This window comes from Chanos chanos, chromosome 6 (assembly GCF_902362185.1).
Source record: "Chanos chanos chromosome 6, fChaCha1.1, whole genome shotgun sequence".
Lineage (NCBI taxonomy): Eukaryota > Metazoa > Chordata > Actinopteri > Gonorynchiformes > Chanidae > Chanos > Chanos chanos.
The window spans coordinates 4,437,341-4,450,046 of record NC_044500.1 but is presented as its reverse complement, the minus strand read 5'-3'; the positions used below and the strand labels follow the sequence as shown (position 1 = coordinate 4,450,046).

Genomic DNA, 12,706 nt, shown 5'->3' with positions numbered 1-12,706 from the left:
ACCGTATTCGGGTGAGTAGTAATAAGAGAGATTTCTCCTAAGCAGAAGAGTAAGACTACGTGGTCTTATCACTGGTATTAGTCATGGTGAGCAGGAAGCAGCCTAATCAGGAGCAGTGAGATACTAACACACACACACACACACACACACACACACAGTGTCAAAAACACACATTTTTCACAGAAACCACTGATTTCTGATGTGGTGTGTTTGTGTAATCAAAGACCGTAATAGATGACGTCAAGTCCAGACAACACATTAACAATGCTCATGCAACAGAGATACAGAAACACACACAGTGTAATCTTCACATCCACACACACACACATACACACCATGTGTGTCTGTTAAGAGTGTTAGAAAATAACACACACACACACACACACCCCATGTGGGTCTGTTAAGAGTGTTAGAAAGTAACACACACACACACATACACTTCTTGTGCCTCATTATAAACTATATACAGTAGTGTGTATAGTTTATAATATACATAAATATACAGTTCTTACCCAGAAGTGAGGCTAAAAGAGAGAGAGAAGGCAAGGAGAGAAGGAACAAGGGATGACAGAAAGAAACAGGGGACGTCTCAGTGAATTTCCATCATTTCTGTGTCTATGTTATACTTTAAAATACCAAAATATGATTAGCTTTCTATTCATTCAGATGAACATCTATATGTCTATTCATGTATGCATAGTATTTGAGCATTGCTTTGTTTCTAATTTGATGAATGTCTAACTGTAAGGTTACTAATCAGTTCATTATTCTATAAAATAATCATAACAGCTATGTTTTGATTGGATCTGTTTGTGCCCTCTAATTTTCTGAGGTCATTGGTGGTCAGATTTGGTATAACATTGGTATAACTTCTCACAGCTCTTAAATAAATGTATAATTTCCTGTGTTTAAACTATTAGTGCTGCTTACATGGAAAACTGGAGTTGTCTCTTAAGTGACTACTGGATAAAGATCTTTAGTTTTTTTTATTGAATTAAGCATTTCAGGTTTTACAGAATTAAGTATTACAGTCACACACACACAGACACACACGCACACGCACTCAGAATATAGAGACAAGAGTGGGTGTGGTTTCTCTGTGAGGGTGGTACACTCTGTTGTGACTGGTTGCTTGGTTACCTGTCTCTGCGGGCGACGTCTCTCCCGGGTTCAGAAGCCCCTCCTTCTTCTTAGACATTCTGAGAGAGAGAGATCAAGGGGACACGCATGATTGACAGCTTAACTCAACACACTCGAGTGTGTTTCAGATATCCACTGAGAGTTCACACATACACACACACACTCACCTTTTACTCTCCACACAGGCGACAAGGAAGGTGAGCACATAGAAGGATAAGAATATACCAAGACAAAACAACATCCCCATCACATATGCCTCCGCTGGGAGAGAGAGAGAGAGAGAGACAGACAGAGAGAGAGAGAGGGAGAGAGAAGGAGACAGAGAGAGAGACAAAGATAATTCATTCTCATGGAGTGTATAAATATGTGTGTGTGTTTGTTTATAAATGTTTGAACCATGGGACTGAAACTATAATGAACATTTTTAGCACTGCACTCTTATTGGTCAGGATGAATTACATGAGTGTTCACTCATTCTGTAAAGGAATTACTGATATGTAGAAATACCAGTAGAAATACCAGTGTTCACACATCACTGGTTTTAATCTAGAATTAGACCCATTTCTAAACCTCAGACAAGTCATGCAACAGTGCAGCTCATGTCTCATCACTGATCTGTTCCCAGTTCCTTCTGCCTGACTTCAGATCACACAGTGAGTGCAACTCACACTTAATGGCAGGAGAGACAACCACCTCCAGAGGTTTACTACGATTCCCAGGGTCAAACAGCTGATCTGTGAGAGAGAGAGAGAGACAGAAAGAGAGATGTAATAATATTCAGACACTTTTCTGCACCGTTGCGGGTAAGCTGGTGTTTGTCTCTGTTGCTCTGACCTGGTACCAGAGGGTATAACTTCAGAGGTCCTCCACACGCCTCATCTTCAGTCTTCACCACCACAACCACATAGAAACTGTTGCTAGGGAAATCTTTTTTCTGCATGAAAGGAGAGAAAAAAAAGTTAGCGAGAGAACAGAGTGTTCCCCAGTCCTCAGCCGAGTCAGTCCACAGGCTTATACAGTACACATGCTAATGAGCATTTTCTGCATGTGTTTGTCTGTGTAAACAAAATGTCTGGTGCAAGTGGTCCAGGCTGTGTGTGTGTGTGTGTGTGTGTGTGTGTGTATTACCTGCACCGTGATGGCTGCTGTTGTAGTCATGGTCTGGTACATCCCAATGAAAGCTACATTATTGTCAAGATCATACACTGGACACTGGTGAGAGAGGGGGAGAGAAAGTGAGAGAGAGGGTTCAGTAGGGCTTCTCTGTTAAACACATCTTGATTTTTCTAAAGACTTTTCTAAGACTTTTTCTAAAGATTTTTCTAATGTTTTTTATCTCTGTTGTCACTTTGTGTGGTGGACATTCCTGTACATCCTTACTGTACTGCTCTGTGATACCACTCATAGCCTCTTCTGCTTTCATCTCAGAGACAAGACATAACCACAGAAATGAAGGAGAGGTGTGGTCTGAGTGTGTGAGGGAGTGTGTGAGTGTAGAGGGTGTGTGTGAGTGTGGAGGGGGTGTGTGAGTGTGGAGGGGGTGTATGAGTGTTAGCCAAATGTTTGACTAGAATTAGAGAACCATGGGGATTCTACACTAGGAGCAAAGTGAACTGCAATGATGTCAGTGTTTGGTACTGTAAGATCATCTGAACACAGTGTCTGTTTAGTTCAGGTTGGTAATTAATGTCTTTATGTGAAACTTTTCCATGGTCAAGCCTGTTTTAAACTAACAGGGGAAAAAATTACACAGAGTATTTGGCATTAGTGTATTAGAGCGGTATGAGTGTGTAGTGTGAATGTGTAGTGTGTATGAGTGTGTAGTATGAGTGTGTAGTGTGAGTGAGAGAGTGTGTAGTGTGTATGAGTGTGTGGTGTGAGTGTGTGTGTGCAGTGTGTATAAGTGTGTGGTGTGACTGTGTAGTGTGTAGTGTGAGTGAGAGAGTGTGTAGTGTGAGTGTGTGTGTGCAGTGTGTGTGTGTATGAGTGTGTAGTGTGAGTGTGTGTGTGCAGTGTGTGTGTTTGTAGTGTGTGTGTATGAGTGTGTGGTGTGAGTGTGTGAGTGTGTCGTGTGAGTGAGAGAGTGTGTGTGTGTATGAGTGTGTGGTGTGAGTGAGAGAGTGTGCCGTGTTTGTCTCCAGACCTGGATGTCTTGGATGGACATAACGGAGCAAGGGAAGTTGACTGAAGAGTTGACCTTGACGATGACCGTGTCCACTCCTTCAGGAAATACATATTTAAAAAACTGCAGAGGGACAGAGGAACAGAGGACAGACAGACGGCTTATGGACAGTTGCCATGGGAACAGGATGCCAAACAGATTTCATACATAACCCAACAGCTCCAATTTTTGAGCCTCAACCATCTCTCCTGTGTACAGGGTACAGGGAGAAACCAGAGAATGATCAAGTCTTTCACTCCAAGTTGACATCCATTTCTCTCCACTTTAACGTTTGTGCTGAGTCATCCTAGGCCCTGTTTACACCTTGCATTAAGATCCGATTTTCGTGATCCGATCACAAGCGGACAGCGTACACATGCGTCCGTATACACTCGGCTTTAGAATCCGTATCCACATACGTGTCGAGTTACCACTTGAGATCGGATCTCACTTCCCCGCTCCATATGTAAATGAACACGTACAACATTTCCGTTTGCAGAGACCAAATGCGTTATTGCTTTTAAACCAGTGGGAGGCAGCACCGTGTTTTTCAGTGCGTGGTCCGCCAGAAAAATTAAAAGAAGAAGAAGAATTGTGCGGAGCACTTAGCAAGCGGGTAAATCGAAACAGTACAGATCGCGTCCTTTGTGTGTTCCAGGCAAGATGTTTGGTGTGTACGTAATGTCTTCTTGTTGCCGAGCAGAAAGTTTTGAACGGCGGTTCGCGTTTGTTATTTATCCTTGTTGTATCGCACTGCACCGTGACGTTGCTGTCACGCGAATGACTCCGTACTTCCGCCTGAGGAGAGGACGTCAGTTGAGTGGGCGGTCGTTCAATGTGGTCGAGTTCGCATTCGCGTTTACACTGCTATAAGAATGTGGTCACATGCGGTCCAGACCACCTCCGAATGTGGTCTCTGTGTTCGGATCTCGATGCGTCCTCAATGCGCATTGGATGCGTTTACACCTGTATTTGTGACCGGATCACCAAAATCGGATCTTAATGCAAGGTGTAAACAGAGCCATATAGCATCCAAAAAGAGTCCAATTAACTGCTGAATTTTAAACACACACACAAATACACAAACGTACCTACATACATAAACCCAAACGTACACACACACACACACACGCATATATACACACATAAACACACATGCAAATATACATACTTATTCACACAGACACACACATGTTCAGACAGACAAACACACACACACTTTTACTGCTCTCAATCTCATTCTCAGCCCTGACCTTTAAACCTGCCTACATCAGCAATGAAGCAGTCACCATTACACACCCACAAAAACACACACACACACACACACGCACAGGACACACACACACACACACAGCCCTTACGCAACACGCCACACAGGAAAGACAGTAGGGCTATATGCCAGCTGTTATTTTAAACTGATATGACAGAACAGATGAAGCCAAGCTACTGTACAATGACATTTACACAGCCTAATGCCTCAAGGCCCCTGATTTCTGTCTGCAAAGTTCTCAAATTAAGGTAAAGTGAGTCCATTTTAACATGGTGTGTGTGTGTTTGTGTGTGTGTGTGTGTGTGTGTGAGTGTCCATAATCACCTGAGGTTGGGATGGAGTGCCATTGAAGCTGAATTTCTTGTTTGTCCTATGGAAAAAGGAAATTTCATTAAAATTCCAACCCTCATAATCACACAATGGCTATGACTACCTCCCTACAGGATTGTTGTTACTATATTAATGACATAAACAAATCTCAGAAATAAAAGTAAAAAAAAATAGAGTGACTGGTGGTGATTTTGGAATTGTTGCTTTAAAACCATTGATGATGTCATATAGAATGTTACTGTCTTCATATTAGCCAAGTTCTTGAATAGAATTAGAATACCATGGGGATTCTACACTAACAGCAAAGTGAACAGTTATGATGTCAGTGTTTGGTACTGTAAGATCATCTGAACAAAGTGTCTGTTCAGTTCAGGCTGGTCATTAATGTCTTTATGTGAAACTTTTCCATGGTCAAGCCTGTAACTGACAGGGAAAAAAAAACATTTTCTATTTCAGAGTCTATCAGGCTATTACATTCACTAACATTACAGAAAACTCCAGAATATAGTGTAATTCAGTACAATCTGTGTTGTAATCTCAGCTTCAACGAGTGCCGTTGGTGTGAAAATTCAGTCTGCCCTGGCAGTCAAAGGACATTCTGCAGTAATATTAACCCATTTTAAAGAAGAATCCAGTCTGTCTCCTAGACCTGTGCGAGTTTCTCTGTCAAAGTAAAGCGCTGTACCTCCACCATGTATCTGAGCTCCAGTCAAAGCCAGTTTACAGAGACACAGCGGAGTGTTTGACAGACAGACAGACAGACAGACACTCACTGCAGGGTGAAGCTGTCCACCCGACTGACTCTGAGCTGGTAGCTAATGCCAGCGTTGGACAGAGTGGACGCATCCACGTAGAAAAACTGAGTTTCTGATGCCACACGAGTAGGAGGCTGACACAGAGTACGAGCCACTTCTGTGTACTGATACTTTCTCCCATACCTGAGAGAGAGAGAGAGAGAGAGAGAGAGAGAAAGAGAGAGAGAGAGAGAGAGAGAGAGAGAGAGAGAGAGAGAAAGACAGAGAAAGAGAGAGGGAGAAAGAGAGAGAGAGAGAAAGAGAGAGGGAGAAAGAGAGACGGAGGGGGAGAGAGAGAGAGAGAACGAGAAACAATGGATGGATGAGTACATACTAGAGACGGGGAAAAAATCGATTCAGTTATGTATCGCGATTTTTTTCTGTGGCAATTCTTGTATCGTCACACTTGCTCCAAAATCGATTTTTATTCATTTTTAATTTATTTGCTTTAATTCGAAGTGGTGAAACGTTGCCATTCCTCTATAGTCCTACAGGTGGCGCACTCTAAAATATTCATACATTGGCAGCATCCCATGTGGTAGGAGCGAATGATTTTCTAACTTTGTGTAGAAATAATTATGGCGGGTGACAGACCGGAGATACGTGCTGCTCCTCCACATTTCAGTTCAAATGTATGGAGGAACTTTGGCTTTCTTCATTTAAGTGGTAAAGGGGAGTTGGATATGAGCCTTATGAGCCTTGCTGTATGCAAACTGTGTCACCATAAAGTTAAGTATTGCGGTAATACGACACACATACGGGCCCATCCTTAGTTATACAAAGCCGCGGAGAAAACTAAACCTGTTGCTAGCAGCCAACAACAAATGCCGGATGCAAGTTTGAACAAAATTCCTAGCAGCTCAGATAAAGCTGAGCGCATCAAAACGCCAAATGGCCATTTTATATATAAAGATCTAAGGCCATACGGTGTTGTTGAAAATACCGGGTTTTGTAATATGGTTCACACTTTAGAGCCAAGGTACGTCATACCATCAAGACGCTTTTTTTCCGACACAGCAATACCCAACATCTACAATGAAGTAAAGATACAAGTTAAGGAATCACTGAGTGGGGCTCATCAATTTGCTTTGACGTGCGATGCATGGACATCAAGGGCCACTGTGTCCTATGTGACAGTAACGGCACACTACATTACAGAGGAGTGATGCATGTCCTCTCATGTCCTTCAAACTAGACCAGCTCTTGTTTTTGCATAAAAACTTAACCAATCGAATCGGCACCTAGGTATCCTGATAATATCGTATCGGGTGGTCCCTCACGATTCTCATCCCTAGTACATACACATGGGTTCTGTTCTGCATGGTCTCATAAAAGAAGAGGGAGAGAGAGAGAGAGAAAAGAGAGGGCAGATGGATGGATGGATGGATGGATGACTGAGTGTATATCCATGTTGTCTGCCTGTGGAGCTCTCATATCACACTCTACATTCTGGTTACATGTTTCTGTATTTTCAAAACTGGCCTAGCCATCCTGAGACCCAGTAAGAGGTAGGGTTAGCAGCGTGGAACCCCAACCGCAATGAAAAAGTCCAAAATTAGGAATACTGTGATAACACGAAACTCTCCAATTCTCTCTCATTACCCCACACTAACCCCTCATGTGAAAAAAAAAAGCGAAGCCAAGCCAAGCCACGCCACACCACACCACACCAGTAGAACATTTCTGATATGGTCAAACAACACCCTGAGGTCTACCCAAACCCTGAGACCGCACACAACATGTGTGAGTATGAGAACATCAAAAGTGTGTCTCCGCACACTGTCTGCACCTGCAAATGATAAGGATCTCTGTATATTACTAAATACACTTTGAGCTCCACACATACACCTGTTGAAATGCAAATTCACATGAGACATTACACATTTACAACTGACTGGTGACATGTCAATGGACTTTTAACAGATGAGTGACTCTACTCTTCAGACATAAAGTTAAGGCCATAAAAGCCTTGTTGGTGAGTAACGTCATGTTGAAAACCTGTGACCATCAGCAGACTCTTTAATAGCCCACAGTAAAGCCTAGAGGAGCTGTTCAGGTAGAAATAAAAATGTATAAAAAATGAATAAACGGACTGAATTTTTGGAGCAAGGTGAAGATGTGAGCAGTGGTCCACTCTTTAGACACAAACATTTATAAACATTATGGCTTTCCATTGGTCTCAGCTTGGTCACATGAACATTACACGGGTCAGTATGGGAAACAGCAACTTTAATGGGGAAGTGAGTGTCCAAAGTTCAGTATGAACTCAGACCACCAGAGAGCCTGCGCGTGAGTGTGCGTGTGTTTCACATTGTTGCATAAATCTGGAAAGAATTTAAAACTGTAACAGACTAGGTCAGACTCTCACAGCATGGCATGCTAAAAACCTTCCAACCACGATATTTAAAAAAAAACAAAACAACAACAACAACATCTAATCACACTACGAAACAACATTTTTGCTAAGAAGAATCTCTCTCAGTCTGTGACCACACCCTGTGAGCACTACCAATCCACTTTTCTCCAAAGTGTCTCGAAGAGCTACTTAATATTTACCTAAACGTATCAGCTTCTCTCTCATGAATGTGAACTGGGTGAGAACGCCCAGTTGAATATCAGTAACAAACACAAGCTTTAACCGTGGAGACTGCAAGAGGAAAATGTGTTACTCTAACTGAGTCACTCAGAATCAGATTCACTGCTACATTTCCACTGTGCTCTTCCACTGTCCGTAAAGAGGAAAAACATGAACACACAGTCCATATGCAACGCTGTCTATCGGCCATCTGCCCCTCTGCATTACAGACTATGACTGCTAGGCTGATGGCTATCTGAATGTATCATTGTGTCATATGAAGGCCAGGGTCTTTTGTAGAGTTACTGGGAGGGTAGGGTGGGGTGGGATGTGTGTGTGGGGGGGGGGGGGGGGGGGGGGGGGGGGCAAAGTTGCTTGGTAACCGGTTTACTCACAGGCCACGGAGAATGAGAGGAACCTGGAAGGAGAGAACAGCCTGTTTCTGCCTGACGACGAAGAGGATTGGACTCTTAGGATCCTCAGAGAGAAGCTCCACCGACACCCTGATCCCTTCCGTCTGAGAGAGAGAGAGAGAGAGAGAGAGAGAGAGGAATTAAATTTATGTTTAGTCTGTATTTATCAGTATTGCTTTGTAAAATGTAACACTTTTGCAATCAACGATAGGATCGTGCAATGTGCAGAAAATGTGCATGTTCATCGAGCAAGTTACTAGAAATACGAGTGTTATCGACACTTTCCTTACCTTATTTCTCGAAACTGTATGGTTGAATGCATAGATGGTTTGGTTTTCGCTGGTAACTGTGTCGTTGTAGGTCACATCGAACTGGGCCTCTTTCTGTACCACTTGATTCTTCGAAACAGCCGTCTCAGAATTAACCGAATGGGTTGCAAGCAACCACATCATAGACAGGGTAACCCATATCGGTTTGAAACCGGACGACAAGAGGCCCGGTTTTTGTCGACATTTCCAACAACTTGGCATACCCGCTCAGTCATCAGCGAACAGGTTAAAAATTGAAGCTGACAGGTAAAAAGAAAACAGATAACCTAGATAAAAAAAGAAGTCGCCACTTAGTCATTGGCTACTTGTCAACTAAGCTAAGGGTAGCCGGGCTTGCGGCTCATTATAAAATGTTCACGAATGACTATTTCAAAACTGGGCAGCTAAGTTTCTGTTCTTACTCTACCAAAAGAGAAACAATTAACTATGTATAGATCTGACACACAATATAATGTTTACTGACTAGCTTGGGCAACAGCAGTTACTAGCATGTCAGTCAAGCCCTTAGGAGACATTAACTTACAACACTACAGCGTGATTTGCCCAAGATCTTCCGATGTGTGTTACACATGTCAGTTTCTTTAACAATAACAAATGTTACTAAAACAAATATGGAATTATACTAACCAGTATGTGAACTGTTATCTCAGTGGTTAGCTTGCTAGTTGCACATCCTGCTAACTGGGTCGGCTTATACTTCAGCTCCAGCGAAAATCGAGTCGTCGACAAAGGCACCGAAACAGATTTTCTGCGAAGGGTCTCCACGTAAAGTCGATGATGGCGCCACAGTTAGTCGGTAGGACCACAGCTTCTTCTTCTGGTAAATACAGGTACCTCTTTAGATGCTGCGTGAGTAAGTTGACCGATACAGATTGGTATCTGAAGTACCACCGTTATAGCATTGCAATCACTGCTTAGAAGATCCGCCACCAACCGATGGGCAGAGAGAGTTTATCCCTTTGCCTTAAATATAACTGATCGTCTTAATATCTCTGTTGTTCTGAGAGATTATAAACAAGATACACATAGATTGGGCGATCCAGTATTCTAAATTATACGCTGATATCTGACATATGGCAGTCGTTTCCGTTGTGTTTGGTGGTTCTTTGCTTATGAAAATCGAAGTCTGTGTGACTCCACAGCGCCCTCCCGTTCACACTGTAAACAAACCCAATATGGTGCTATGACATCATCGCTTAAATGGCCAACCCAACCTGACCCTATTCCGCTGAGATGACAAAAGAAGTATTTCACTGAAACGCTGGAGACAGAGAGTGGCTGGAGTTTAAGGATAATGTTGATAATCGAAGGGAATTGAAGAAAAATATACATACGTCTCTCTCGCCTACATGCTGATCTATCTATCTATATACACACACAGATATGTATATACATACACACACACACATATACATATATATTTAAATGTGTGTGTAACTTCGTTAGTGTCTTTGGTACTCCCCTGTTTTATAAAAAAAGAAAAGAAAAGAAAAAGGATTCCAGTCAAATGATGACAATGACTGTTTCATTAGATTAAATAATAATAATAATAATAATAATAATAATGATAAAAAGCACATGGATAAACAATATTTACATTCACAAGTTTCTCATACTTGTGTCCTTGACTTCCCTTGAGGAGACATGTCAAATGATTCTTTTAAAACTGATCTTGAGAATCACTGAGAATGTTTTTCAGAGATAGTTTGACCGAATATCTTTAGGATTTCAGATATGTAAAATGCATGAATGTAGTTTCGTTGGAATACAAACCTCACATTTTTAGCACACCATCTAATATAATTTAACGTAATATTTTTGCACCTCTGTTGTTTGACTTGTGTTGTGGACAATATTCTTGGACAGAACATGAAGTTCCAGCAGAGAGAAGAATGAAAGGCTGTCTGAAAAGTACTCTCAACCCACACTGTGTTCATCACTGAGTACAGCACAACATCCAGACTTTTCAGAAATATTTAACTGACAATGATTTTAACCACCCTGTGTATACTCATTAACATAGCTGATCAGTATGTGGAAGTATGAATGCAATCAGAATATCTGTGCTGTAATCCAAAGGGTCAAGACCACCAGGAATATAGCAGATTAACCTGATGGGCAAAGTTCAAATTAGTGCCCAGGAGAAACCAGATGTCTGGGGTTTGAAATGCACAGGGCTTTTGAACTCTTGGACTCAAGTTAAGACACATTACTCTAAAGGCCATTGGTTATTGGTCTCTGCGATTTAACGCTTTTTTGACTGACAGGCCTGCTGTATTGATCATATGTTCTTATTGATCCTGTAGCCTGACACGGCCTTTAAGGTTTCTGCATTTCTCGTTGGTCAGAAAAGACCCGTTGTGTTCCAGAACTCCTCCGTGGGTCTTCTGGTCTGGGCAGCTGTGGTCTAAAGGTTAGAGAACCGGTCCTGCGTCTGGTGTGTGTGTGTTTACTACTGGTGTGTTGGATGGGTTAAATGCAGAGGACAAATTCACTGCTCACTGTTGTGTGTGTGTGTGCAATCACTGAAACTTTTGGTCCTACACTCATCCTTTGCTTGCTCTGTAGTTTCATCTCACAGTGACTGCTCCTCCTCCTGGGTCACTCGATACTGTCTGTAAATGGAGCCCGTTATTCCAGGACGGGCTGCCTGTGTCCACATGCTGCTGCTATCAAAGTGCCCTTGAAAACTGCTCTGGATTCCATGAGTCTTATCTTAAATGTGTGACTGCACAGGGGACATGCAGTTCAGGAGTCAGACCAAACTATGCAGGTGTAAGCTGGAGAAGCTAGGTCAGAGAGCGGGTAAATCAGCTTGGTTAAGACCCGTAGAAGTGCGAACGGCTTCCCACGACTTATACGGCTCTGTTAGCCACGGGAATGGCTGATTAGCTAACAGCTCATTTTTAGCATGGCGAGCTAAAGCACGCGTGGTGATGAGCGGTGCGAAAGAGGGCCTGTAGGCGATGCCAAACACAACAATGCTCTGGCACTGCCCTCCTCATTCACAACCACGTGGCACAGCAGGCTGCTCTCTCTGGAGCCATGTAAGTGTGCCTACAGACTGGGCCATCCTGATTGGTTGAAGGGTGAAAGGAGGCGTGTCCTTAAACCAGCTGCTTTCTCTATGAAAACACACACGGAACAAAGAACGTTTCTCATAGCTTTGGGCATTAGTAACGACAACTGTTGACACAAAAAAAGGAGGAGTCTTTAGTCTGTGTGTAGGTTTCTTTCTTTCTTTCTTTTTTTTTTTTTATTTGGAATGCTTAGTTTCTGCAAGAATACAACCAACATCCTGGTCACTGGCCGGACCTGGCATTGAGTGCACACATACGTACAGTAGCCCAACTCACACAAACCATCAATCATATCGAATCAACAAGCCAAACACACAATGCAATACAGCCTGTTTCATGATACTCAGCGCAACAGTTAGAGACTATTTACATAGAGACAGCGCTACTTAGACCCTTCTCTCTCTCTCTCTCTTTCTCTCTCTCACTCTCTGAAAACATCACACGGAACAAGACGCAGAATTCACGCGTAGATACAGTCCTCCCTCTATTCATTCATTCATCCATCCATTCAATTTTCCTCTCTCCGTTTTCTCTCTATGGGCAAAGCAGAACCCACATAGTCATATTCATCCATACACCCCCACCCCAAAAAACACCCAAAAAAACTATGTTAC

At 42.6% G+C, this 12,706-nt stretch overlaps 1 protein-coding gene across 2 annotated transcripts in view; it reads right to left on the bottom strand.

Moving 5' to 3' along the window:
- Positions 1-10,065, bottom strand: part of LOC115813846 (SID1 transmembrane family, member 2) — a 21,103-nt gene extending 11,038 nt beyond the window's left edge. Inside the window, exons 1-12 of one of the 2 annotated variants that reach the window (XM_030776503.1) lie at positions 9,640-10,065; positions 8,974-9,278; positions 8,666-8,787; positions 5,675-5,839; positions 4,896-4,941; positions 3,284-3,385; positions 2,269-2,352; positions 1,975-2,074; positions 1,809-1,874; positions 1,308-1,401; positions 1,141-1,199; positions 513-524 (exon numbers count right to left, since the gene is read on the bottom strand). In XM_030776503.1, coding sequence (XP_030632363.1) covers positions 513-524; positions 1,141-1,199; positions 1,308-1,401; positions 1,809-1,874; positions 1,975-2,074; positions 2,269-2,352; positions 3,284-3,385; positions 4,896-4,941; positions 5,675-5,839; positions 8,666-8,787; positions 8,974-9,213 — 1,090 coding nt within the window. In that variant the 5' untranslated portion in view covers positions 9,214-9,278; positions 9,640-10,065. Of the gene's footprint in view, positions 1-512; positions 525-1,140; positions 1,200-1,307; positions 1,402-1,808; positions 1,875-1,974; positions 2,081-2,268; positions 2,353-3,283; positions 3,386-4,895; positions 4,942-5,674; positions 5,840-8,665; positions 8,788-8,973; positions 9,279-9,639 lie in introns of those variants that run through there. The other variant, XM_030776504.1, reaches the window with a different exon arrangement.
- Positions 10,066-12,706: the final 2,641 nt, after the last annotated feature.